Source organism: Varroa jacobsoni, unplaced genomic scaffold, assembly GCF_002532875.2.
Source record: "Varroa jacobsoni isolate VJ856 unplaced genomic scaffold, vjacob_1.0 scaffold_974, whole genome shotgun sequence".
Classification (NCBI taxonomy): domain Eukaryota; kingdom Metazoa; phylum Arthropoda; class Arachnida; order Mesostigmata; family Varroidae; genus Varroa; species Varroa jacobsoni.
In genome coordinates this window covers 329,002-354,370 of record NW_019213876.1, presented here as the reverse complement: position 1 = coordinate 354,370, position 25,369 = coordinate 329,002, and the positions used below count along the sequence as shown (strand labels likewise).

General features: G+C 40.0%; 1 protein-coding gene and 1 long non-coding RNA gene across 5 annotated transcripts in view; one reads left to right on the top strand and one right to left on the bottom strand.

Annotated features, from left to right (window-relative positions):
* Positions 1 to 25,369, top strand: part of LOC111265445 (uncharacterized) — a 79,051-nt gene that overhangs the window by 34,680 nt on the left and 19,002 nt on the right. For all 4 annotated transcript variants that reach the window (XM_022842136.2, XM_022842134.2, XM_022842133.2 and 1 more), the window contains one exon: positions 18,352 to 18,878. In XM_022842136.2, coding sequence (XP_022697871.1) covers positions 18,352 to 18,878 — 527 coding nt within the window. The remainder of the gene's footprint in view (positions 1 to 18,351; positions 18,879 to 25,369) is intronic.
* On the bottom strand, positions 9,713 to 24,710 carry LOC111265450 (uncharacterized). The gene is made up of 3 exons (XR_002683471.2): positions 24,621 to 24,710; positions 24,355 to 24,446; positions 9,713 to 10,484 (listed from the first exon to the last, which is right to left on the bottom strand). It is a non-coding gene; the product is annotated as an uncharacterized LOC111265450 (long non-coding RNA).

Genomic DNA, 25,369 nt, shown 5'->3' with positions numbered 1-25,369 from the left:
CCAATTAATACAATAGGTTAATCGAAAGTGACGAATGAAAAGAATACGGTTGTTTTTGTAGTATAATGACATGTAGGCGGCCCAAATCTCTAGCGTTCTGCGCTGGGGTTTTGTTACAGGCAGGGAGTAGTTGAAGCTACCTCACCCTGATATGGGTCCTATTAGAGCTGAATAATATAATATCCGTTTAGGAAAACGACGTATACGCTGCGTAAGATTCTGCTTGTAGGAGACTGGCTGAGACAGGGCGCATGCATCCGAGTATCTCAAATGTAGAGTTATACATTCGTTTCTTCTTTTTTCGTTCTCTTCACTTGAATGACCAAAAATTATAGAAGCATATCTGTTTTCATAAAACTTAAATCTCCTGTTACGCCGTTCATTTTTACAATTTTGCATGATGTCGCAAATGCATGCATTAGTTAAATACAGTATTAAGGTTCACCTCGTTCAAATGGGGTAATCTGCCAGCAATACGTACGGATATTTGTTATAACAAGAACACGTTTGTCTTCTACATACCCTTGTTCTTTGATGGCGATTAAGTTAAGGAACTTAACATTCACACACTGCTAGGGATAGCATTGTTATCATTCGGAAATGTTCAGTATATAGGCACTCGTCCGTAACAGTGGGACATGATATACACAGAGAAAAGCCATACATTTCTAGCTCAATCATGATATTTCAGAAGGTGACTTGAGATGCTACACTTGTATATGCAAAACTGTGAAGTGTGTAAATATTGCAGTTCTCGGAGGATTGAAGCGTTAGCTCCGCTGAACGTGATTGAAATCTTTCAACGAGAAAGGTCAAAGGAAAACATAAAGGCCTAGTAGGCTGTTCACGGTAACGTTAGCGAAATCGCCAATAAACGGTGGCACATATATATATATATATATATATATATATATATAGCATTATAATGTAATGTTTTTCCACTTTTACCTTCGAAGAACCATGTATCACGTGGACAAAATAAGCTAAAGACTAAGAAGATGCTTGTCCATCTAAAAGTACTCTGTTCAACATATGTAACCAAAAAATATGTAAAAAAAAAAAGCGATAACCGAAATGATAATAATAGTAGTAGACTTATTACTTGTACTTGCGTTCGAATCAAAAAAGGCCCGCATGAACCCGTTGTTTTGAGGACTTTTAGTACGCTAGCTGCACTCATATGTTATCAACTTATGGGTTTGAAGACACGGTGTTAAATAGTTGGGTTTCAAAATTTTAAGGAAAATGTCCATTTGACTTGCCTGTACTGTGCTACCCTATAAGATTAGCTTTTTTTTTTTTATAAAATTAATGGCCTATGCAAATTTTCTTAAGGTTATTTCTTGCCTGTCGAAAAGAGGGACATCTTTTACGTAATCAAGCCTGTTATAGTAATATAGTTGTTAGCAGAAATTCTCTTTAAAGCTTATTACTATGTACCTTTAGCCATAGCAGAGATGTTGCGGGGCCTAGGGCTATCCTTCTTTTTGTTTACTAACATCGTCCTGTCTCTGTTGTCTTAGGCATAGGGACAAATGAACATTTACATTTTTTCGAAGCATCCCTGAAGGAGCCATAACCAGCTAAGGTAGAATGACTTATCATTTCCTGTAAACTAGTTTCATAGTAATGGTTGCGCACATAGTACATCGATATGAGCATATCTTTTCAAGATTGGTTGACGTATTTGAGTTCACTTCAATATGGATGAATTTGCAGAGCCAAACGTAGAGTGGCAAACTTTCGCTTAACTGCGCTTTGATAAAGTCTTCTGTTACCATTGAAACGCCGTGCAGACAAAAGCGGCTAGGGCATTTCTATTGAAATTTGCAAGTGCCCTATAAATAAGTTAAGCAATAGTACCAGAGATTTTGATCGCTGTCCTACTGAGTTGAAAATTGCACTTGAAAAACACGCGGAAACATTTTAGCGTTACTGTCGAAAGCATAGCGCTAGCAATGTTATCGGTTGAACCTTCGAAGCAACATCTTCAGCTCAATCAAGCTACTGCCCTGCTTCTAACTGATTTCTATCATCGTTCACGTTCTACATGACATCAGGTCTCTGGGGATAGCAGACTTCCTGACCAGTCACAAAGACATGTGTACACTTTTCATTCACTTTGTCGAACCTCTAACAGTTATTTTAAAATCGGGCCTGGTTAGCAGTTGATGATTTCGTGGCAAATATTTGTGTGTACAAATACACGTGCATAGCAGAAAAATACTTGGTACATTAAGGTAAAGGATTTTCTCTCTCTATTTCTATGTAAATGGGTTGAGCAGTCATACTGTCCTATCTGTATCCGTGCGTTCTTGCTCAAGAATCAAGCATTGACTGGTACCAGTCTATATCACACACACACTGAACAGTGTAAAGGCCGAATGTTACTCCAAGCCATCGTGGGATGGTTTCTTTCTGAGATCCCTGGGGAGTCGGGGGCCATTCGAAGCATGTTACCTGCAACAGCAGCAGCCTTTCAGATTCCCCTAAATACTAGCACTTCTCACTAGAGCGAGTGAAACTAACTTATTTGCAAAGGTCGGACTCGAACAATGTGCAGAAGGTTGTTTAAGAAGATTTCGCACAGAACTGACTATTCTTTACGTAGTTTATAATACATCTAGGGTAGGTAGGGAGGTAGATACAAAATTTGTAGGCTGGCTAGTATTAGTTTAAGGCATTAAAATTTTCTTTCGGAATTTTAGGTCGATTATAACATGCATCGGCATACAGACATGATCGGCTAAAAGTAGCCTCACAGGTTGAATAATTTACTTTGCTTTTTTTTTTTTTGTAACTTTTAAACCTTTTTTAACTTCTGCTTTTATTTTACGTAACAATGAAATTATTCTATTTTAACAGATGTAAACTCAATACTCAGGTCAGGAAGGATTATTATTATTAAGTCGTCTTTGCCTGACGATCGGATCTTAGTACTACGAAACAAAGTAAGTATACGTCCTACGTACGGCTTTCCCTTACTAACAACAAACCTAAACCAAAAGAGAAGAAACACGAGTCTTGCTTACCGCCGTATTACGTAAAATAGTGATGATACTACAAAACGCTAAAATGAATGATAGCAGCACGACGACAGATTGCCATTTGGTATTCTACAACGGGATACGGGATAGTTTTACGAACGAACCCCATTGTATGTAGAGGTAAATATTATATACTGTCATGTAGAAGGTGTTTTTAAAACTATTAGTAGCAGCCCATCTTCTTTCGTGTTTTCGAACCTAATGTGCTATTATTAAGTTTGCTACTGCAAAGTATCAGCAAAGAGGCTACCCCTAGCGAGAAACAAGGCCTACCTTCGAGCCTAGATTTTTAATTTACGTTTCTAGGGAAGCAAAGGCGTTACTGCTGGAAATAAGTGGAGCAACCAGAGTAAAGAGAAGTGAGCTTTCGATTAATCAGTTTCGTTTCGTTGTCCATTGTAGTATGTTATTCAAATAAGACAGGTATCAGGCACTTGTACACCTGTGACCAGCCATTAGAATGGCAATCTCTATTTACATCTAATCTGACTTTAAAAAAAAACTCAGTCTAACTTAGTTCAATGAGTTCTATTAGTACTGTTCAGAAAACGTAAAAGTTGAAGCTACGCTCTTCGACATTAAGTTATAAACTATCGCACAGTGTAATGCATGTACATTTAGAAACATGTAAGCAAGGTTCAACGTTACGTTGGTAACCATTTCTCAATTTGGTTCATAGAGGTGTAGCATGGGTGCTCACCTTCAGTTCAAACCCGGAGCAAATATTGCTGATTATCTTTAACCGATAACTTTGTTTGAGGTCTGCAAAGGTAACGCAAGGCTGTTTGCCCTTTCTGGCAACTTTTTTACGTTGCCCCTTCTGGCAACGTTAATTTTACGAAACACCGAAGCGATAAAGTTTGAGCACAAGAATGGGCTTTCAGAGAACACAATATGCTCGAGTTAAATAGGCAAGAGCGCGGGAAACTCGTAGATGAGTTCGGCCACCTAACCGCTTCGGTATATATATTGCTAAGAATGGGTACGAAAAATACTGGTGGCAATGACTTCATCAAAACAGCCATTTCGTCATTTGGGGCGAACATTTTTTTTGTAATTTACGATATTTATTTAGTATCGCATTCATAATAAATCTAGCAAGACTGGCCTTCTTAAATCGGGTACTAGACTTCATACTTCGGTATTGTGTAACCGTCTCCTGCACTTCGTCACTGGTGTTTATCGAATAAATTGAAGCGAAGCATGGATTTCCCGAAACCTTTACAACCAACTTACTGAACAGAATGAAGAACAGATGGCAGGGGTAGGACCGCAAACGCCCAGATTTTATGTTGAACAAATGCACATTTGACCGTAAGGTATCCAGTACGCGCGTTTTCTGTGTACTTTGCCAAAATATGGGTTTTCATGAAGTAAACAGTACATGTTTTCGCAAATATCACGATTCGTTATGTGCAAAACGTTACTGTAATTAGAACAAGGCGTTCGTTTGATTAAGGGTGTCGGAGCTCACGTTTGAAACGCTTTAGATTGTATAGTGCTGTTTTTATTACCGTGATCTGGATATCCGAGTAAAACGATAATAAGCTCTGATGTTGCTTACCGGAAAACTGTTTCAGTAACGACTAAGCCAAATATGTGTTTCCAGAGCAATGTACCGGCATACGGTAGAGTATGTTAAAAATGAGCTAAAAAAGAAAAAGCTAGCTAACAGTTATGGGACAAAAGAGGAGTATCCTTTTGGATTATAATTTCATAATAATATAATATAACTACGCCCCCGTGCGTAGTACGGTTCTTTGAACTGCGCTCAGAGTTGTAGGTGCGACTGACGACCTGCTTTAGGACTGCTTAGGCGGAGAGCCGACTTACGTCCTCATTGTCTCATGAACATGTTCGACAATTGTTCGAAAACATGTTACACCCTAAAACGGACGAAATCGCTTAGGCATGCATTTAAATAAGCGCGGGCAGGTCTCTTTGCCAACCACCAGTAGTGTTTTGACATCAGCCGTTTTTATTGACACTTGTCGCTGGTAAGACATTCACACATTCCCTGCAGGCTTGATTCGGTCATTTGATCGGTAAAAAAATTTAGAAAGAATCATCGAAATGCGTCTGGAAGCAATCATCTGGGATAACTAGATTAATACTGCAAGCCTTAAATCCTCGCTGCGGATTGGTCGAGATGTGACCTTTATTTTGATGTTTAAAGAGTAATGTTGGCCGCTAATCTTATCGAAGTTAAACAATTTCATGGCATAATATCTTCAGCTTCTGAAAAATCTTGAAAATTCCTAACAGCGACTTATATGCAAGATATTTCATTTTACGTGTTCGGAAAGCTCGGCAGCGATTTTTTTCAAGTTTGTTATTAACTAAGACGTCTGAGTCAAATACTATGTAATCAAGATTAATCTCGACTTATTTTCCTAAGCGTGCGCTTGTCGTTCAAATAGCGAAATCCAAGAGTGTCGCCAGATTCTTGACGGTAATTTTGTGCATCTCACCCATAGCTCGGTGGTTCTATCCACAAGTCGATGTGCTTACCATCGGGTCTGTTCGTCATTGTCCCCTTAACCTTGCCGTTGTTTTGCGCTACGATTTTCCTATAGTAATTGTTGTTGGGCGTCTTGAAGGCCTTCATCACTACGATTTTTCCTAATGGAGAAATGAGAGAGCTACGTGGTCTGGGTGATTTATGGTAACCATGGCAAGTATCTGTTCAAATGTCAGCATTGACAAACGTTATGCTAAAAAGTAATAGCTAGGAAAATGAAAAGTTAAGGGAAATAATAAATTATTATTAAAGCTAGTAGCTGCTCGTATTATTGCTAGGCCGTTTTAGAGGCCTATTAGCAAAACTCTAGATAATTCCAGCAACACATATCCCAGTTCGATCTTGATCAGGACCTATTCACATAGAGAGGAGAATTAAAAGAGCTACCGAAAATGACAAGCGTCTTTCGATTTCATGCTGGATTTCTCATAAGTGCTCACCTTAGCTAATTATAATAGAACAATATTAATATATAAAAGGGAATATTTTCAGTAAGACAAAGCTTGAACATGAACCAATAAAATCGTCACACTGGTTTTTAAGCGGTCCATTCCTGCAAAATCGCGTTTGTAATTTTTTGTACCGTATTTTTTTTGTTTATATTTCATACAGTGTGTACATTTGTGCCAAGTTTAGCCTATTTAGAATAATGACGCTGTGACACTTTTCTCGCAAAACCATTTACAAACCATCAACTATAGTATATAGAAGTTGACGCTAAATTAAAAAGCAAATGTGTTGTCCAACGCTAAGTATCTCTACCGCCTTGGTAAAAATAATTGACTCCGCATCAATATCCTTCTTTTCCACCTATTTTTGTGCTAACCAATCAGTAGCCTTCGGTTTCGAACTAGAGGTATTGTTACCAATGATGATGGATGATTCTATGATAATTTCAGTCGAAATTTGTTACGTGCTGGCTTGCGGAGGCAGTATGAATAGCAACATTATGATACGAATAGGACAAAAATCGATCAGCTCATTTAATTATGCCTTTTCTCTCTTTTCAGTAATTAACGAACGGTCAAAATTGTGACACAGTAACTTGAAGAAGGCACCAATAGGTTCATACTATGGTGATCCGACGGTAAGCTGGACTGCATGAATATCATCACTAAAATTGCGACAAGCTCTGTCGCAGAGAAGATGTATGCGAGCCAGCATTACTGTGCGGACTCAGTATGAGGTGGGTGTGTGTAATAAAAACGAGACCGTCTAACCTGACGTCTGCTATTAGACGTTGCCGTTATTCAGAAAGCCACCTTGCTTGGGCGTTCGTCTCGCTACTGTGTTTCCTCATAGAGAACCTCATCAGACTAATCAAAATATCTGCGTGTGGAAATCATTAGGGATGGCTATCTACAGGAGTTGTTCAGAGGAGCAGGCTGACGTGGGATGAGTTAATTAAGCTGGCGTGCAGTCGTCAAACCTCACCTAGTAGTTGAACGGGTCTTCAACTAAGCCCTTGTATCACAATTGTAATGGAAAAGGCCCTGCGGCTGCTAAATTGCATTGAATATATTCACAGGAACTAAACATCAGCCGCTTCGATTCAGGGGGAACCCTTATTCAAATTGGCGCCTGGAAATACGATGAGAAAAGAGCAATGAACAATGATTCGTCTAAAGCGTCTCTACAAAACGTTTGCTTCATGATCACCTGACGTTACTGTGTATTTGCTACGCAAATTGTATGCGTAATATGTATGAGGTAGTCGGTGCTATGTTTAGGCACAAGCGTGAGCTTACCTGTGGAGATGAGCTGCAACCGTTTCTAGGATTTGGCTTAACCTAGCATCGATGTTTTGCGCAATGAAACGGTAAAGAAAATGGCAAGAATGAATTGTCCATGGACAAAGGCATGGATTCATAACGTTCTTGCCAAAAAAGTGTCAACGCTTACAACCTAAAAAAACTAACAAACATAACATTTTAGTGCTATTTAATTACTGGTGACATTTAATCGTCTGCTTAGATTCTTATGAATATTTTTATCAATAACGAGGTAATTAGGAGGAACGCTGTGGTCCCAGTAGAGACAGTGATTTCACAGTTTTTATGTGACGACTTCTCAGAAGGGTACAAACCGAAAAACAGTTGTGATAACGTAAACACCGCACTCGTGTTCAACTAACGGAAGTGATTACCTAGCTAGAATTATATACACGTTTCTGTTCGTGATCGCATTATGATGGTCTCGTCTGCTGCCTATTGCCTCTTTGTACCACCTATCTGTAATCCCTCAGTACAGACAATTCCGCAAACGGAGGACGTAGTTGTCCGTGGTGCATCTAGTATTATTTCGAAAATACTTGCAAGTAGAGGATTCAACAATATTTAGGCTGGTCAAACGCAATTGCACGATCAGTTGATACTGATAACTCTCACGTCAAGGGTCTCTATCGGGAGTCGGATCCTACACCTAATGAATGTAAGTTTGGTACCTTATCGATACGGCCATCGCGACGATCCGTTTGTAGAAGCATGAGATGGATGTACGAATCATCGATCTCACCATTTAGTTTTCATAGACATTACGATTCTCCCAAACGTTTCTCAAACAGAAAACGAACTCAATATGGCAGAAGAGGGTACGCAAGTATCACATATTCAGGTCGAAACAATAACTTGTTTTTGTAAATGATTAACGGTGGACATATCGGTGATCAGGCATCCCCCCTGGTGGAATTCTTGCCTTGGTCACTGACGGGGGAAGCCGGGAGATTGGTAAGGGGTCAGATTGCGGGGTGGCCAGTACATTACCCTCCTCTTCGGCCCTCTCCACATCGGTTGCCACGAGGTAGGAAACCCCTCACTGGATGTCAGCGTCACCTTAACCGAGGACAACACAACTGCTCTATATACCGAGAGGAAAAGAGTAGCTGATATAGGCAAACATATAGACAATATACTGAGTTTTCTTTGATGATGTGAATCATCTCTCCGGACATGTGACACGAACGTATGGCTATCATATACCTTATAAACGTTTTATTTTAAAGGTGATATAAACGTGCAGTGAACTAAGTGTTGTTGTATATGGCTGTTACGTGGACAGTAGTGATGGCCTCAGTATCCCATATAACACATAAGGGAGTTATGCTTTGAAAACTGGAACTTGTGAACTGATTCAATAAACCTCGGAAACAGAAGAACTTCAAATCAAGTGTTTTATTAGCACATAACATCTGGTATCATTTTTGATGACTGAACGAGAAATCTAGCAATCTGCTAGCAACAACCATCGGCAGCGTAATGTCTTCGAAAAGGCTAAACACAGAAACGACAACCTTTTGTGCAGCTGACAGAGAACTCAACGTAGCGAAGCCCAGCATAATCGCTGCCTGCATCGTTTTTGTACGTTGTTTGTTTCTAAAGTTTACTTTTGCACGAGAGTACTAGGATGGCTCTCGCAGAAAGCAATAGTCTCGCACCTTGATGAAGTAGTTTTTCCTCAGTGTAAGGAAAAAAAGATAATAACAAACGTAAATTTATCGATAAGAATACTAAGGCAGTGAGCGTAGATTTCATAGTTACCCAAGTTACGTTCATAGATATAATGAAAGAAAGCGCAACGTCGGGCATATGATGTCTATAGACATGATTAGTTCTATTATAAAACTGGCTACCTTGAGAAGAGGGGACAATAATCAGGGGCAAGGTAAAGTGAAAGAAGGCAAAAGGGAATCTGCATACGAGGTAAACGCTCGACACATCCCCGAAGGCGTCTGCCTATAGTTAACCGCCAATTGCTGTTGACCTTCAACTCGAACTAGCTGTACTGATGACTTTGGTCGGCCATAAGTAATTTACAGAACATGCAGCATGGATGCAATTTAACCATACATTTATCTCTCCTACACACTCCTACGGAACCCTGTAGTCAATTAAGCTGTTCCCGCAGCGGGTACTCCGACCAAAATAAATTGGCGGATAAAATTATTGCAATCAACTCGCGTATAATAAATGTCCGGCTATTGGTGAAACGTAACGGGGCAGGGTACGGCGAACATTAAACTACCATTGTCGCCCTAATCTAATCATGAAGGTCCGCATGCTGTTTCTGATTTGTCAGTGTTAAGACCTTCAGATAATCAAGTACCAAGCGCTTCGATGCACCGCTCATCAGCAACCATCGGGTGAAGTCGTTTGTCAAAGTAACTTCTCTTTTATTAAAATCATAGTTGCATTGCTATTCTGTCAGTTTGCTATAGTTATCATAGTTCAATTACGTTTACACTAAAAGTATGCATGTCGTCGCTATTCGTTCATGTTCACCCCAGTCGGTCCAACGAGGGCTCTTCTTGCCCGAATGATAAATCATTACGGGATAACAGTGAAAGCTATATTGAGAGCTGGCGAGAGTTAAGTGAAGCCATAGTTAGATTCGGCAGGCAGCGAGGGAGAGCAGCCGTAGAAGAAAGATGAGGTTGATTTTTGATTGTCCTCCTCCGAGACTTCGTTTCGGCTGATCGTATTCTGTGTATGGTGAACAGAAACGTCATTCACTTAGTACTCACGCACTCGATTGGTCGCTACTCGTTCCTCTACGAGCCAAAACCCTAGAAGAACACATTTTGCATAGGACCTGAGCGTTGTTGACTGCGTATAGCAGGAGCGTTAGCGGTACCTATGTTACGCAGAAGGCCTAGAAGAGAAGGTGCAGCAATGATCGAGTGGTGGGAAACTAGCGGCGAATCGGAAGAGCTCCCGATGCTGTGCTTAGAGATGATGGATGTACAGCGATCACATTCTCGTAGACGTCGTTCACATCATCGCTCAGCTAACCGCTACCATTATGCGGTGGTATTATTACACGGCTGTTTGAACTCTCGCTTCGGTTTCGATCTTCATATAATAATAGACAGTCTCCTTTCACTCTTCTATCACTTGCGGTTAAAGTTGCCACAGCGAACGCTATTGAATAAACACACAGACATAAACGTACAAAGCACGCCACTTAATCATATAGGTAAAATCTTCAGCTTGATCGGGATTTGTTGTAACTAGAAGTTATATGAATGTAGTCGATTATTATGATGATCCTGTGCCAACCGCAAACTAGTACTTACGACGAAAGGATCCCTATATTGAACTATAATGTAATACTAATCAAAGAAGAGTTGTGTAAAAACAAAGATGCTAAGAGTAACTTGAAAACAAACCAGAAGAGGTGACTTTAACGGAGCCAACCCCACCGAAAGTGCGATCCGTCCTTTTTCAGAGCCACGAATGCGAATTTCACTGCGTGTGTTCCTTGAAAGAGTTAAGCGGCAGTATTCGGCACGAAGACATGGGGTTTGCTTCGCTAATATGTAACTATGTACTGTAATAAGAAGCTAAGCTATTTTTGCGTAATATACATATTTGCTTATATACCTATAATAATTAGCCCATCACTCAGCTCTACTGATAGAACTGCGTCCTTAGTCATAAGTTGCAGGGCCACTTAGCGTGTGAGTGCCTTTTTGTTGATCCGAAGGAAAAAAGGCGGCCAAAGGGGTGGGCTGAGTGCTTGCTTTATGGCTAAGATGCAAAACCTCTAAGTGAACGTACAGAAAATGAATAGGGTAGGACCGGGGAGGAGGGCATGTATGATCATTTGGTCGTCAGATTGGACCCGCTTTTGGCCTGACGCTGCTTGTTAGAGGGATGATGCGCGGCAAATTATATGCTTCCTGACAACATGTCTTTGTTAAAAATCTGTTCTTAGCGTTTATTACTGTAGAAGGAACAAACGTATCTAAAATAGACAGGCCATCTCGGCAGTGATGTACGCGGAATCTTCCACCATAAACAATGATTAGTTAGTTGCAGCCATGTTCAATCAGCGATGTACTTCACAGAAAATTATGCGACATACGGCGGTCTATGCGCTGCAAATAATGGACGTTTGAATACAAAATTTTATCCGAACGATGGCGTTACTACTATTTTGACTATAACATAGAATGTATTTTTATTAAGTTTCTCATTGCTTGAGATTGGATTTATTCACAGTCTATTTATAAAAAAAAAAATGATCAATAAACCACAACCGACGCCTTTCAGAGCAATCAAATGTGCACTCAGTTTTCAATTAACCATCACGAAGATTTAAATGCACAGCTAAAATAGCTTTGTTTACTTCATAGAGAAAATTTAGTCCTTTTAAGAAGTATCATACATTGACAAAGTAGAAATAATGTCATAATATTATGGTCAAAAGGAAATCAATTTATTTAAAGGTTCTACCGTAAGAATTGTTTCTACGTAAAAAAAAAGCTTATCGTAATGGGTTCGTCTAATTACGCGCGTATCTGTGAAAACTGAGTATGTTCTTCAGATAACAGCAGTCGCAAAAGTTGGAAGGCGTGAGCTAAACAGTAGAAACTTTCCGTGATACCGGAACGAGCGGATTTGGATTTACCGGAACTGCTTATGGGCCTTACGCCTTCTCGGTGCCTTCGAAAATGGTTTGAAAGTCACACTGACTTTCTGGGATATAAAGTAGGATCAGTGTGTGCGTCGATGGTCGCACTGGGGCCTATGGACATTTGAAATCGTAGTCTTTAGGCTGCAAAAGAGAATTTCTCAAACGTAAGTTTACACCTAGTTGCACTAACTTTGAGAAGTAAAAAAGCAGGAGAACCAAAAGAGATTTGGCGGTACGTAGCTCTCTTTTTTTTTTTTGTTTTTTTTTATGAAATCTCTTCGTGACATTCCGACCAGTAAAATAGTTAAGTTCTATGAGACGGTGGAAAAAAGAAACATACATTTTTTAAAGAATGAGCTGTGCCTTCTTCGCAAGTGGGTTATGTTTCTTCCCTTGAAATAAACATGTCAATTGCAGCGAAAGCGTTCATTATAACAATAATAAGAAAAAAGCTGTTTGTACCTCAACAGCCTGTTGTCTTTTTAAACGTTTATATAATAACGCTTTCTTTGTTCGACTAGTCACTGAGAGAAATGAAAATCGATGTTTTTTTTTCAACTAAGCGCAAGATACATATTTCAACTGACATTATACAGACAGAGTAACTTTTTAAAAACGACACAAACCAAGATCGTTAGTAGACCTTTATTTGCTTGCTGGCAGGATTGGCCAAGATTTCCTTGCTTCCTTTAGCAGGCAGAGGCAAAACAATATGTTTTGAGGGACATGACTGTACGACGCGACATCTCTCTTATGAATCCTTTAACTACCTAAAAGTTTACTATAAGAACCACAACTTTATTCGAATATATCGTCAACACTGAATTGGCCCATGTCAGCAAACCATCGGACGTATTCGTGTCTTGTTAAACGAGCAAATATTCTGATAAAAAGGATTGATTATTCATCCAGCTCGATGGATGAGGGCTTTTGGATACATTTGTTAAAGATAGTACGTTTATAAACATATGAAGTTGAACTAACTATTGTTAACTATTAAGTAACACTGGTCGCTATTTTTTTGGAAATGCCTATTTTTACTTGAAAAGAACTGTTAAATTAGAGAACCGGCCTTGCAATTATCGCTGCTGTAGCTCTCTTTAATGCATGCTGCTATCCCTGTTTCGGAGAACGCCAACGCGACCAGAGCTTTGGTTTCTCCTCTGCGAACTTAGGTATTCGACTCGTGATGTCCTATCGTAGACTCTTCGCTGTTCGTTTAACGCTCGGCCGCTATATCTTTAGGGCCATTTATCATAAATTTGGATTCGCTGAACGGCATCTGTTGGTGGCGCTGTCGTTCCCTCTATAATGGACTGAATTGAGGTGGTCAAATTTGGTCATCTAGCGGTCATCTAGCCGCTATCCGCTAGCAATCGCGAATCTTGAGAGCAAGCGTATTTGAGTAATTTGCGATGACCGTGATTAGGTTCCTTATTTTACGTGAGGAACTGCTAGTGATGCCTCTAGGTACTCTGTTAGGCGGAAAGTAGATGGAGGCCCACATCAAATCGTGAGGCCCGTTGTGGCGCCTGAATACCAGCAACTACGACAAGAAGGATAAAGCGAATTCAGGCAGGGTAGCACGCAAGACGACAATAACGATGATGACGTTTGAAAACTCTCGCCACGTATGTAGCGAGGAGCCCATGACGTTTGTGGACTGAACACAGCCATCAGAGAATGTTAAAAAAAAGCTTTATAGAAAAGTTTGAGAACAGCTTGTAATGGCGGTTAGCAACGATCGGAATTTAAAGACAATACTGACGATGCGGAAAGCATGCTTGCGCTAGAGAATCATAATCTAGGACTACAGGTCACTAAACGAATCATGCCTATTCTGCCTCTGGCGGAGAGGTACGAGCTCTGATTTTTGACGGCTAGCAATCTTCCCGTGACGCGCGACATACGACTTGAATATTGCATAAATGACGTACCTTACATTTGCACTTACATTCATCGTGCATACAGAAAAGATGCAATCTATTTAACGAATACTGTTATTAAATGTTGATACGTAGGGTTTCAATATTATATTATAATATTCAATTTCAATATTATTAAAAGCTGAAACAGCGGCGTCAGATACCTCAAAATCCGATTGTTTATATTATTTGGTTACCGTCGTATATTTCAGGAAAGATATGGCTAAATTGCATTAAATTCGGTTTTGGGCTTGAAAAATGGTTTCTAGTCTAAAGCTAAAAAGGTCGTCCGGCATAAAGCCAGTAAAGCTTGCCGGCCATTTGCTGTCGGATTTTTCAGGTCGACTCATTCATACCTAACAAAGTAGTATATTTTCGTCAACTGGATAAATTATTTTTATTATTATTCTTATAATACCTAATCCCCAACGGTGCTAACAATGCAGTGGCTTCTGCATGATAATTTTTTTGCGCTTATTCCATTCTGCTACCATCACCATTACACCACAGGAAAAAAGGTATCGCAATAAAATAGAACGACTAGATAAGCGTTGAATAGGTAGCGTCTAGAACCCAACCCGAAGGCAGACACTGCTATAAGCTATCGCTAACAAAAAACTAGATTTGTTTCACTTTTTTATTCGATGTTTTTCTTGACGGCGACATCTAATAAGCAGTATTGTCTCCCACTCAGATCTGTCCTATCATGCATATTATGGCAGGGGCCGACTGCTACCGAGGTAAACTTTTATCAAATAATTTTTGTCCTAAGGATCGGAAGGTGGTAGTTATGTTACGTTTGTCAGCCCCCTCCAACTAAGAGTAGAAGCAGCAGCGCCGGAACTGTTACGAATTCAAAATATGTCTATAGTCCCATGAGCGAGGATCGTATTAGAATAAAACAACAACAATATATTGGAATCACACTAATAGGACTAGTACGCAAGCCACAAACGCCGTACACAGTTTGGTGACAGCATTTGATAATGTTTCCTTACTCCACCGGACGTTTTTCCCCCCCCTTCAACGATTTTCTGGGAATACACAATACATTACTCATATTCATAAAATTATACATATTCATACGTGGAATTACCTTGACTATTAGCAAAGCAAGCCGAGTCGTCGCAGGCATCGTTTTGTATTCATTCTTGAGTTTATGAAGTCGTAATAGGACTTCTGATGAAGAAGAACGAAAATATGCCAAGAACAATCTCACTTTTATCTATGATAGGCCTATGTCTCACGTCGGCGGTCCTCTCACCCATTTTAGAGAAAGCTAGATAACCTACGTGTATTAAAGTAACATTGCAGACATCGATTGGATGGCAGCCCCGTACTTTGTTTGCCTCGGGAAGCTTGTCTGAATACTGTCTGTAGATGATAAGAAGCCTGTGGCCATGTACTGTTGCCGGTTGACACACTGTTGTTGTTATGATCTGTTTTTCTTTGGCCACCGTCTTGGACGGCAGGTGAGAATTTCTGTGAGGTTTATATTGGAAATCTATTCCCTTTTCCAATATGGCGCATACGACAATAATCGTTGCGCGAAGCGTCGAGAATTTCGAAAATATGCCGAAACATTAAAGTTCATAAGCAGACTGCTGTGAATGAAAGAGCTAGATATTTTGGATTACTTGCCAAAAAATAATAGGATGATGGGAATTCAATAGGTATATAGTTGAGGAAGAGTTCTGCTTGGTTAAATTGTTCACGACAAACCGGTGTCGCGTGTAAAGCTCACAGCGGAAATTACATTTACACAGAGAGTAAGGTTTGTTGTTTTCCCAATATTAGAAACTTCGATCTTGAGGTTATCAGTTTTTTGAAAAGCAAGTCTAATGTTTTTTCGTGTTCTCTGGCGTGCATGCAAAATGCTTGTGCAGGTGAAGAAAGTACATTGATGCTCGGTAGTATTTCTCTGCCGGTTTTGTAGTTAGCGGATGAGAGTACGGTGTGTACTCAAGCCGCGACTGAAGGGGCACATGACATGGGAACGATATGCTTGTACAAGAAGGGCTTTTAGCTCCATTAAAACGTCTATAGAGGTGGTGAAAGACTGCTGGCAACTTACGTAAAAGTTATCAGAAACAAGGTCGCACTTAGCTGCAGATTCAAATGCTATACGAATTGTCGGACGGTTCAGATATCGCTGAGAATCGACCTGTTCTACGAATGGTCCAAGGACAGCGTGGGCAGGTTTTTCAAAAGGACACCGCGACAGCATGTTGACCCTGAGGTTATACCAGCACACAATCTAGTCTTTGTGAGGATGAATTATATATTTTGCAAGATTAAGGACAATGGAATAGTTGTGACATCGCTTCAGATCAAAGAGTTACATTTTATCTACTCGGCTTGTAGGACACTCCACCCGAAAAAAATGAAGGTAATTTTAACAATGTCGACTAATAGTTGGCAAAGTCCAGTGCAAGGATTTCTTCTGTTCGTAGAAACAGTTCACGCGTCGCGATAAAACAAATTTTAGCTGGTTTCTCGCTTTCGAAGTTGCTAACCTAATCATTAGGGCTGCCCCTAGCTCTTAAGTAGTCAAAATTGAAAGCACAAAAATATCTAGGTCCTCTATCACTATGTTAAATTACAGTGCGATCCACTATTACATTGAAAATGTTGTCAACCACTCGACTTGTATTATGAGGCTTCGTTTGCAATAATAGTTTTCAATGACTTCAACTTACATTCGATCCATTGGAAAAAAAGCAATATTTTTTTACTGCAGATTCTGAGTAACGTTTTGCTTCGTAAATGTTTGTGAAGCAACTCCTTATGCTTGTTAATTAATAAAGCAATTTATCTTCTTAGCATATTTAGCCCGCAATGATCACAACATTATTTATTTTTCACTCATTTGTAGTGCAGAACCATCATGTGGTAACAGAATGTAGCGTCAGAAAAGGAAGCTGTGAGGTACTTCCATAACGACCTACTCCCTTAAGACTGGTACCCAAACATAGACGACATGTATAACATGTCGGCGGTGTATACACTGTGTCTTATAGATCCGTCTATGCGTAAACAGAGCGCAACCATATTAGACATTTGAAAATCTGTACATATTTAATAAAATCTGTAGGTGGGTGCTGACTCGAAACCTAAATACTTAGATAAACTAAGAAAAGGAAGCGCTTCCTTACTTTCGTCATTGTCATGGATCGGAACATGTCCGGTTCGCGTTTCAAACACGAAGACCAAGACCAAGACCAAGAACAAGAACAAATATCAGATTAAATTAAATAAAACACGTGAATAATTAGTAGAAAAAGATATTGATGAAGCAAAATTTTTAGAGCCTCGTCTGTACCAATGTGCGTGACATTATAAAATTGGATACTGACTCAACTGCAAAAATATCACATTCCCCTGTCCATGCTTGTGGGGTAGAAAATCATTGAAGAGAGACCAAGAAACTACCTTGAAAATGTAACTTCACGCCTAATAGATTACCCTCATTTTTATGAGATGGAGATATAGGACGGACAGCAAAACCTCTTCTGCTTCTAGTAAGCTATACAAAGACGGAGCTTCGATTGTAAACCCGGCGCGTCCTATCATCTATGTTCTTATCTTCAAGAGAACTTTTTGGTGAATGTCAGCAGGACTTTACGAAAGGGGAGTGCTTCAAAGCAACTGGCCCAAATGGTGAAAAAAGTGGACCATGCGCATGAAGAAGTGCCCCTTGTTCTATGCATTTTGATTTCGCTAAGGCGCTTGATCGCATTAATCATAGCATTTTAGCTGGCAAAACTTTAAAATTTACAATGAAATGAAGTAAACGTTGCCGAGATCATTTAAAAAAAAATGAAATTATACTACGTCCTAAAAGTATTTTCTCTGTTCATTGAGAAAATTATTTTTCCGTTACAATATCTATCCTTTGAGCACCCAATAAAAATCAATTGGAATGGGTAGAAAAATTTCACTGGGTGCACACAGTGCGTGAAAACAAATGACTAGTAATGTTATATGAAACAATTGATTTAATAACACCCTAATTGCACCAAAATAATAAGATTACCGATATGTTAGTGCATTTATGGGAACAGGTTTACCATGGTGGCGAAGTGTCTAGAAGAACAATAGAATACCTGTGCTCGTAGTAAATCGAGTATACTCATCAAATAGCTATAGCCGTAATAAAATAGTACAATCAGTGGGAAAGCAGAAAATCAAGCTCACTGTGAAACTGTAGGTCTGCAATCGTGCTCACGTTGGACTGTGTGTGGTACAGATCAAACTCTTTAATATCAAAGTAGCTCTGCCAGGGCATCTCAGGTTATTGTCCGATGATAAGTCCGACTACCCAGAGCAGGCTAACTATTGGTGTGTAGACGACTTATAGGTTATGTCACGAATCAATTTACTTATAATAACTGCGAACCATTGTTATTAATACGACATTTTCCGTATTGTTATTGAATTTCAGTGTGGACCAGGTGCAACCGCGGCCCGTGCCCTAAACGTGTTGGCCGGCCTCGATTCTGGCGGGGGTGGCGGGAACGGCGGCGAGAACGGAGCAGGAGTGGCTGCTCCCCTGTTGGCCGCCCCCCTCAGTCAGCTCAGTCAGTTGAGTCAACTTAGTCAACTCAATCTTAACCCCTTACAACAGCTGCAACAGATTCAACAGCTGCAACAGCTCAACAGCTGTACAGCTATGGCAGCGGCCGCTGCTGCGGCTGCCGCTGGAGCAGCTGTTGGAGGACATCATGGGGCAGGAGGAGCAACAGCCGGTGCTTCTGCGCCTCCCGCGGCTCACACCTCATCCAATGGAAGTCCTCACCATCTACAACAGCATCTACAGCATTTGCAGCAGCAGCAGCAGCAGCAGCAGCAGCAGCAGCAGCAACAGCAAACACCGCCACAACATCATCATCATTTACAACAACAACCTGTTCTCCATCTGTCCACGTCTGATCATGAGTGGTCCTCACCAGATGCTGCCACGGAAAGAAGGTACACGCATATAATGACCTTAGTAGACAATCCTAGTCCTAATGATATTTCGGCACTCGTATCATTATTTGCGCGCCTCTGACCGTTGCACGCGCTGTAACATCTTACACGGAAACTTAACGTGTACATTATCGTATGCATCGTTGCTGCCAACTTGTGTGTGAAATTGACTTTTGAGATTGGCTTTTTCGGAGCGCTCTCGCTCTTTCTTCCAGTTAAGCGTTTGCCTGATGTAAATAGAACAGCCACTCCGTGATTCTTACAAATATTGTTCATGAAAATGACCCTTAACACATATTGAATCAATTGGCTCTTAACTACGCTAGCTGGTATGACATCCTACGAGTACAGCGTACAATGTAAAACAATACAATCTAAGTGAATCGATAACGTCCACTTTGTATAAGGCAGAATGCACGTCTCGCTTATAAGTCTTTTAAGACGCATAAACTTCCTTCGGCATGAAGTTCGGGAACCTTAAATAAAACCGTGGGAACCTATTGATCACTGTCGTAAAAACAACGTCGTTCTGTTCAATCTACTAATTCTTTCTGCAAACTTTTATCGGCTATATAGGTTACCCAATATACTCAACTATCCTAAACCGTTTGTAGTACTTTATTGACCCCCTCGGGATTCTAAGCCTTTTGACAATTTTCAAGCTTGTTGACAATCCTGCATGGTCGACATTTCACTATTTTATGACAACCTTATTCCAGTAGAAAATAAGATTATAATTATCCCAGATCAAACGTCTACCTAAAGTGCTGGTCAATGAATTTGACCACCAATAGATTAAGGCAGGCTGGCTGAAGCGTTCTTCAATGTATTGTGGACAAAATGGCGACCCGTGTTGCAATCACGGACTCAAACCTACCCAATGTTTCAAATGACAACAAATGCGAAAGGTGTGCGTCTTGCAGAGCTGAGTGCTTTGCGAAACTTGTCCTGCCACAGTCGAGGCATGACTTAGTACCGCGGCAATGCGATCAACATGTTCGCGAGCTTGATTGTCAATTTAAAGGCTAATATCGTGTTATACCGAAGTCCTTCGAATACGCATTGCCAGCGTATACACATCGTGGCCGATTTTTCATGCCGTTTTCATCGACATACTTCGACGAACATCTTCGACGAACGTTTCGTATTTATAAATACCACAAATCACTTACTTCAAACCGACAATAAAGAGAGATTCCTCATGATGATGCCAATGTCAGAAGGTACGCAGGCTAAAGATTTTGCAACACAGGCATGTATCTATTTAAGACGAAAGGAACAGTTTTGGTTCCTGTGCTTGAACTGGTGATTGGAAGATTCATCGCATTTTGATAATTTGAATTTCTAATGTTGTCGCTATGTTTAGCGTATTTTTATTGAATTTTGGTAACCCTTTCAGAGAGAAGTTCCTCACATATTGAGATTTAGTTTTCCCGTCAAAACGCCTTTTAAAATTCTATGTTTAGCTTCGTCTCACGCCACCAACTCGTGAACGGTACGGCGCCCTTATCTCTATCGGGCTCAAATTCACACAAGATATGTAGCTTTAGCCTCAAGTTTGTTCGGCAATCCATATATATTAGAATGGGTCTTGTTTTCATTCATGTCATGACCAGCGGTATACTATCTAGCTTTGAGTCGCCGAACTACTTGAGCAAAACCGACAATCGGTTAGCTCAAGTATTTTTCACAGATAAGACTGTACGTGATTTAGGTTTCTGCCTACAAGTTTTCGCTATCAGTCAGCCTGTTGGTTGTCTCCACCGCAAACAGGGTCCCTGTGGGAGATTAGTCGGTATTCGATAAGAAAAGCGGCTTAAACGGTCTTACCGGCAGAAAGTTGGGGATATGGGAGAGACTGATCCACGAAGACATGATGAGTTTACAATGAACAAAAGTTAATAGGATTAAAATTAATTGCACATTCTTCTCCATAGGCGTCATCCAGGCATTACTGTATTATAATCTAAAAAAGCATGTAATCATACGTTATCTATCGAACTAGATAGCTGGTTCGTGTGGTCGGATAATACTGCGCTGAATAGATGTAACACAAGAAAATGATTTTAATGTCCTTCATCTTCTGGAGTTTGATAGAACTTTTTTGCTATTCAATTTAGTGAGTTTATTTTCTGCAAGGCTGACTTTCTTAAGTCAACCTAGTCTCTCTTTAAATACAACGCTTGGCTCAACCCAGAGCAGAATCAAGTTCTGCAACAGTTTTCCTCGACGGATTTTGATTTATTCATTTGCAACAAAGTGTAAGACAGGTGTATCCGCAGTGTAATGGGACATGTGAAAGAAATAATCCTGGGTAGCCTTGCAGAATTTTTTTAGGAACAGCCGAAGTTTTTTCTGTATTGATTATAGTTAGCCGGTTAATCACGAGGGAACTGAATAACGTCGCCAATCATTTGTTTTAGAAGAAAGGTCACGTACCTTCTCGAACCGAGCACAAGCAGACTGAAGTAGCTGCAAGCAAACATGGACGTATGTTTACATTTGCTCACGTAAAAAATGAACTGCGCAAATGCAATTGAGGAAAGGAATTTTCAGTACTGAGCAATTGCCCAACAATGATTATGATGAGCAAGAAAAATCTATCAGTGTCTCGAAAAACGGATTAGCTGCTGAGTAGCATCAAATCCTGCAGCTTAATAAAAAAAAAGTTCTATAAAAGCTAAGTAAAAGTCCTCTAAACTAAACGCTTTTACAGTAAATGGAGAGTGAATGACATGTGAGTTTTGTCTTTTTCGTTATAGACCTACTAAGGCTTGAAAAAATAATTACTTTGAAAATACATGCTTTGCCCCTTTATGTTTCGAGTTTTATATTCGGTACACCGCTAGGCACTCTATTAGATGCCTGGCTGGCTCCCAGCACGAAACGGGGTCTGTCTTTCCTAGACCATAACGTGTCCCTAAGATTAGCATGCTTTGCACCCAATTGGCAATCATATGCATAGTATCATATATTAAATGTAATAACTGAACTCGCCAGTGTACAGACCTTCGTTGCGTTTGCCCTCTGGCCTTATTCTTACCTTGCTCAGCCAACATACGATAAATGATCTCTACCAATCATTGCGCGGTAGAAAAAGATTACGTAAGCGAAACACTAATATTTAAAATAAATTATAGGTTATTCGTGAACAAATAATTTCTAGTCAAATTTAGTCTTTAAAACTGCGAGTTATTGTTTTTGTAAAAAAGTTATTTGTCATAAAATTAAATTCGTCGGTTCCTGTTTGGGACCATCGATTTTTCCGATAAATCAAATAAAAAGAACACATTCTCTTGTCGCGCCTAACTAGAAGCCGCACAAAATAGCAGAGCTTCAATATTTCTACTATAACATATTAATAGTTTTGAATTGTATGTTTACATTGAATTACTAGAAGAAAGCGCTTTATGTGCTTATCAAGTACGAATCTGCTGATTCGTATGGAAAAACACCATTTAAGTATTGTAGAAGTTTTAGTCCCCAGGTTTCATAAGTAACCAGGCTTTGATTCTCATCCAAGTCCTTACCCGCGTTTCGAACAATAGCGGTAAGTTACTGTATTGACCTTATGATTTTATCATTGCCACTTCCACCGAATTATTACTTTTAAGCAAAATTTAAATGAATAGGGCACATACAAAAGTTTCCCGATTATAGTAATAAATATGGCATGTTGTCTTCAGACTGTCAAGCCATTTGGCCTGTGCAATTGGTCCAGCCTAGTAATATGGCAAAAGATTACTGCCGATATCACCCTGCTTTGATTGTGCACATTAAATCCTTGTATAGGTCCTACTATCTGCTGACCCCTATCTCGCTGAAATGTTTCCCGCTGCCTAGCCCAAGCAGAGACTGTTTGCTGCTTCTGCTTTATCTTCTGCTACGCTGGCTTGTGTCGTCACTGTGTAGGTCTCCGCTCTTCTGTAGGCTTGAACTGCACGTTGAGCTTGTCCGCATACAAAATGTGCATCTCACAGCAGACACCCTTAGTCATACCAGGGCAGCTCTGGGACCATTGAGCTGTGCCGCTCAAAACAGACAAGACACCAACCGCTGGTAGCATTAGAAACAGCAGCTGTGGCAGTATTCGCACATACGTGAGATAAACAGAGAAAGGACGTAAGTAAGCAAGCATGAAAGCCAGCCAGCCAGCCAGCCAGCCAGCCAGCCAGCTAGCTAGTCAGCCAGTCGCCGGCAACGGCTGCTGCTGCTGCTGCTGCCAGTAGACGAGCACTGGTGGCGCCGAAGCTGGTGCCGTAGCGTCGTTCACCCGCTCATCCAGTCGTTCTACATATATTTAGTAGCTAACAACTCGTTGCACCACTAACAGTGAGTAACCCCTATGGTATCCACCAACCCACTAGTCTATAAATACGTTTTCCTTCAAAAACTGCCAGCGGGAGCTGCTACGGGTATCAACTTTACGTAAGTCGTTGCAGACAGTCAGTTAACTGTCAGTGTGTTGCGTGTGCTGTGAACGCTTCTTGTTTAAGCAGCCCTCTCGATAAGACGTTACTCTAATAAGACGTTAGTATATGAGGAGAGCAGTTTGTGACTCAAATCTCACATTGTTTAACCACACTTTCAGCAGAAGCCTTGATATGTATTGTCTATCCCGTAGCTGGCGATGGGTAAAACACTTGAAAAATAGCTTGAAGCGAAAATAAAACATCTTCAAGCATAAGTTGGTGCATGGCCCCGTAAGCCGGACAGACAATAATCGAAAGTAGTGAACTATATGACTGTACTCAACGAAGCGTAGGAACGATTAATTTAGATAATTGCCGCACTTGAAATTTGAAACAGAATTTTGATTAGAGCTGACAGCAAGCAATCGTTGTCACGCCATCGCCATTACAACCATCAATTGTTATGTATTGCTTACTGCCAGCCGGCTGCGTAAATTTAGACTGGGTATAAATATGTAATATATAAATGTATTGCACATGGGACAACAGTTGTAACCTTTTTGAAATAAAACTATATATCGCTATTTAAAATAGGTCACAAATAAGAGAAACGAGATAAACAAAGAGTAGTTACTAAGTATGTGTATTACAGATAGCGCACAAACTTCGAGCTTCAATTTTTAACTAACAATTCAAATAGATCTATACATTTAGTATCTTGATACAAGAAAATTGTATTTATGCCCTGTCCGATGGATGGTAAAGAGAAATTTCCGCATCTCAATTCTGAATATGACAGTCTATGACCTCTGACTTTGATTCAGAAGTGGTGTATTTTAATTGACCTAGGAAATAATTTATTCAGTTTTGCCTCACTGTTTGGTTACTACCAAGTTCGAGGTTTATTGTGATCAAACACACACTCATTAAGATGCCAAATGCAAACCGGGTGACAAATCGTTGCGGGTTTTCGTTAAGTCAAGCCTCCGGTGATCAACTATTCCCAGCCAGGATGAACCTTGTATGTCCTAAGTGTGTTGAAATCCGCTGTGTTCCATACGTACCTGTATACGCTGATTTTTGCCAGGTTTTGATACGTCACACAAACCGCTTCTAAACCTGCCAGATACGCTTGCTGTTTTAGTTGCGGCGTAAGCTGTGCAAATTTAATAGATCGGGTCATTAGAAATCCTATAACTACAAAGAACCCTTACGAGAAATTATTGTCAGCCATCTTCACAGTCCTGTTAAATAACTTAGCTTACTCATTTAAATAAATCCAAACAATTCAAACGAATTTACTGGTTGATGTACGGAAAACTAGTTTTACCTCTCGGATTGATAACGAGTACACCTCACAGAACGTTTATTTCTGTGATCTATAAAGAAAAAGAAGCCTGAGCATAGCTGACTGGTGATGATAACAATGAATTTCCTTCGATCAGTTAGCTTTGTCTGGATTTTGGCGAATCGCCCGCATTCCGCTAAATATGACTCCGGTATGCGTTCATGCAGGAGGAGTCCTGTTGTGAGGATTAGAACCTCCCTGGTGAGCGGTTACGAACTAACATTTTGTGAAGTTTATAAACCATTGGATAGTCGTCATTAAAGTCATTTGTATTTCGCCAGGATCCTGAAACTGGTTAGCACCTCCACAAAGTGACAGGTATATATAGTAAAGGAAGTTGCATACGTTATCCGGATTTGTTGTTGCTTTTCTATTGTTTGCCGTTGATGAACATCACTTCGAATAAGCACATGAATGAATGAGTTCAACGGATAGAAAACGATCTGTGTCACCCCAAGATCAAAATCGTTCTTTAGATTTATACCGACACCACAAAATAGCATCAATTTTCTCGTTATTATTTTTATTAACATTGGGTACTGTCACTTACATATTGTTATTATTGTCAAAACCGGACACTGATACCGGATGGTATTCGGATGCTATCCATATATTATTATTATTATTTTTTAACCATTATTATATTAATGTTCGTTGACTGAGCCATAACTAGAATTATTCACATTTAGTAATTTTAACACGTACGAGAGAAATGTGACATTGATCAAGAG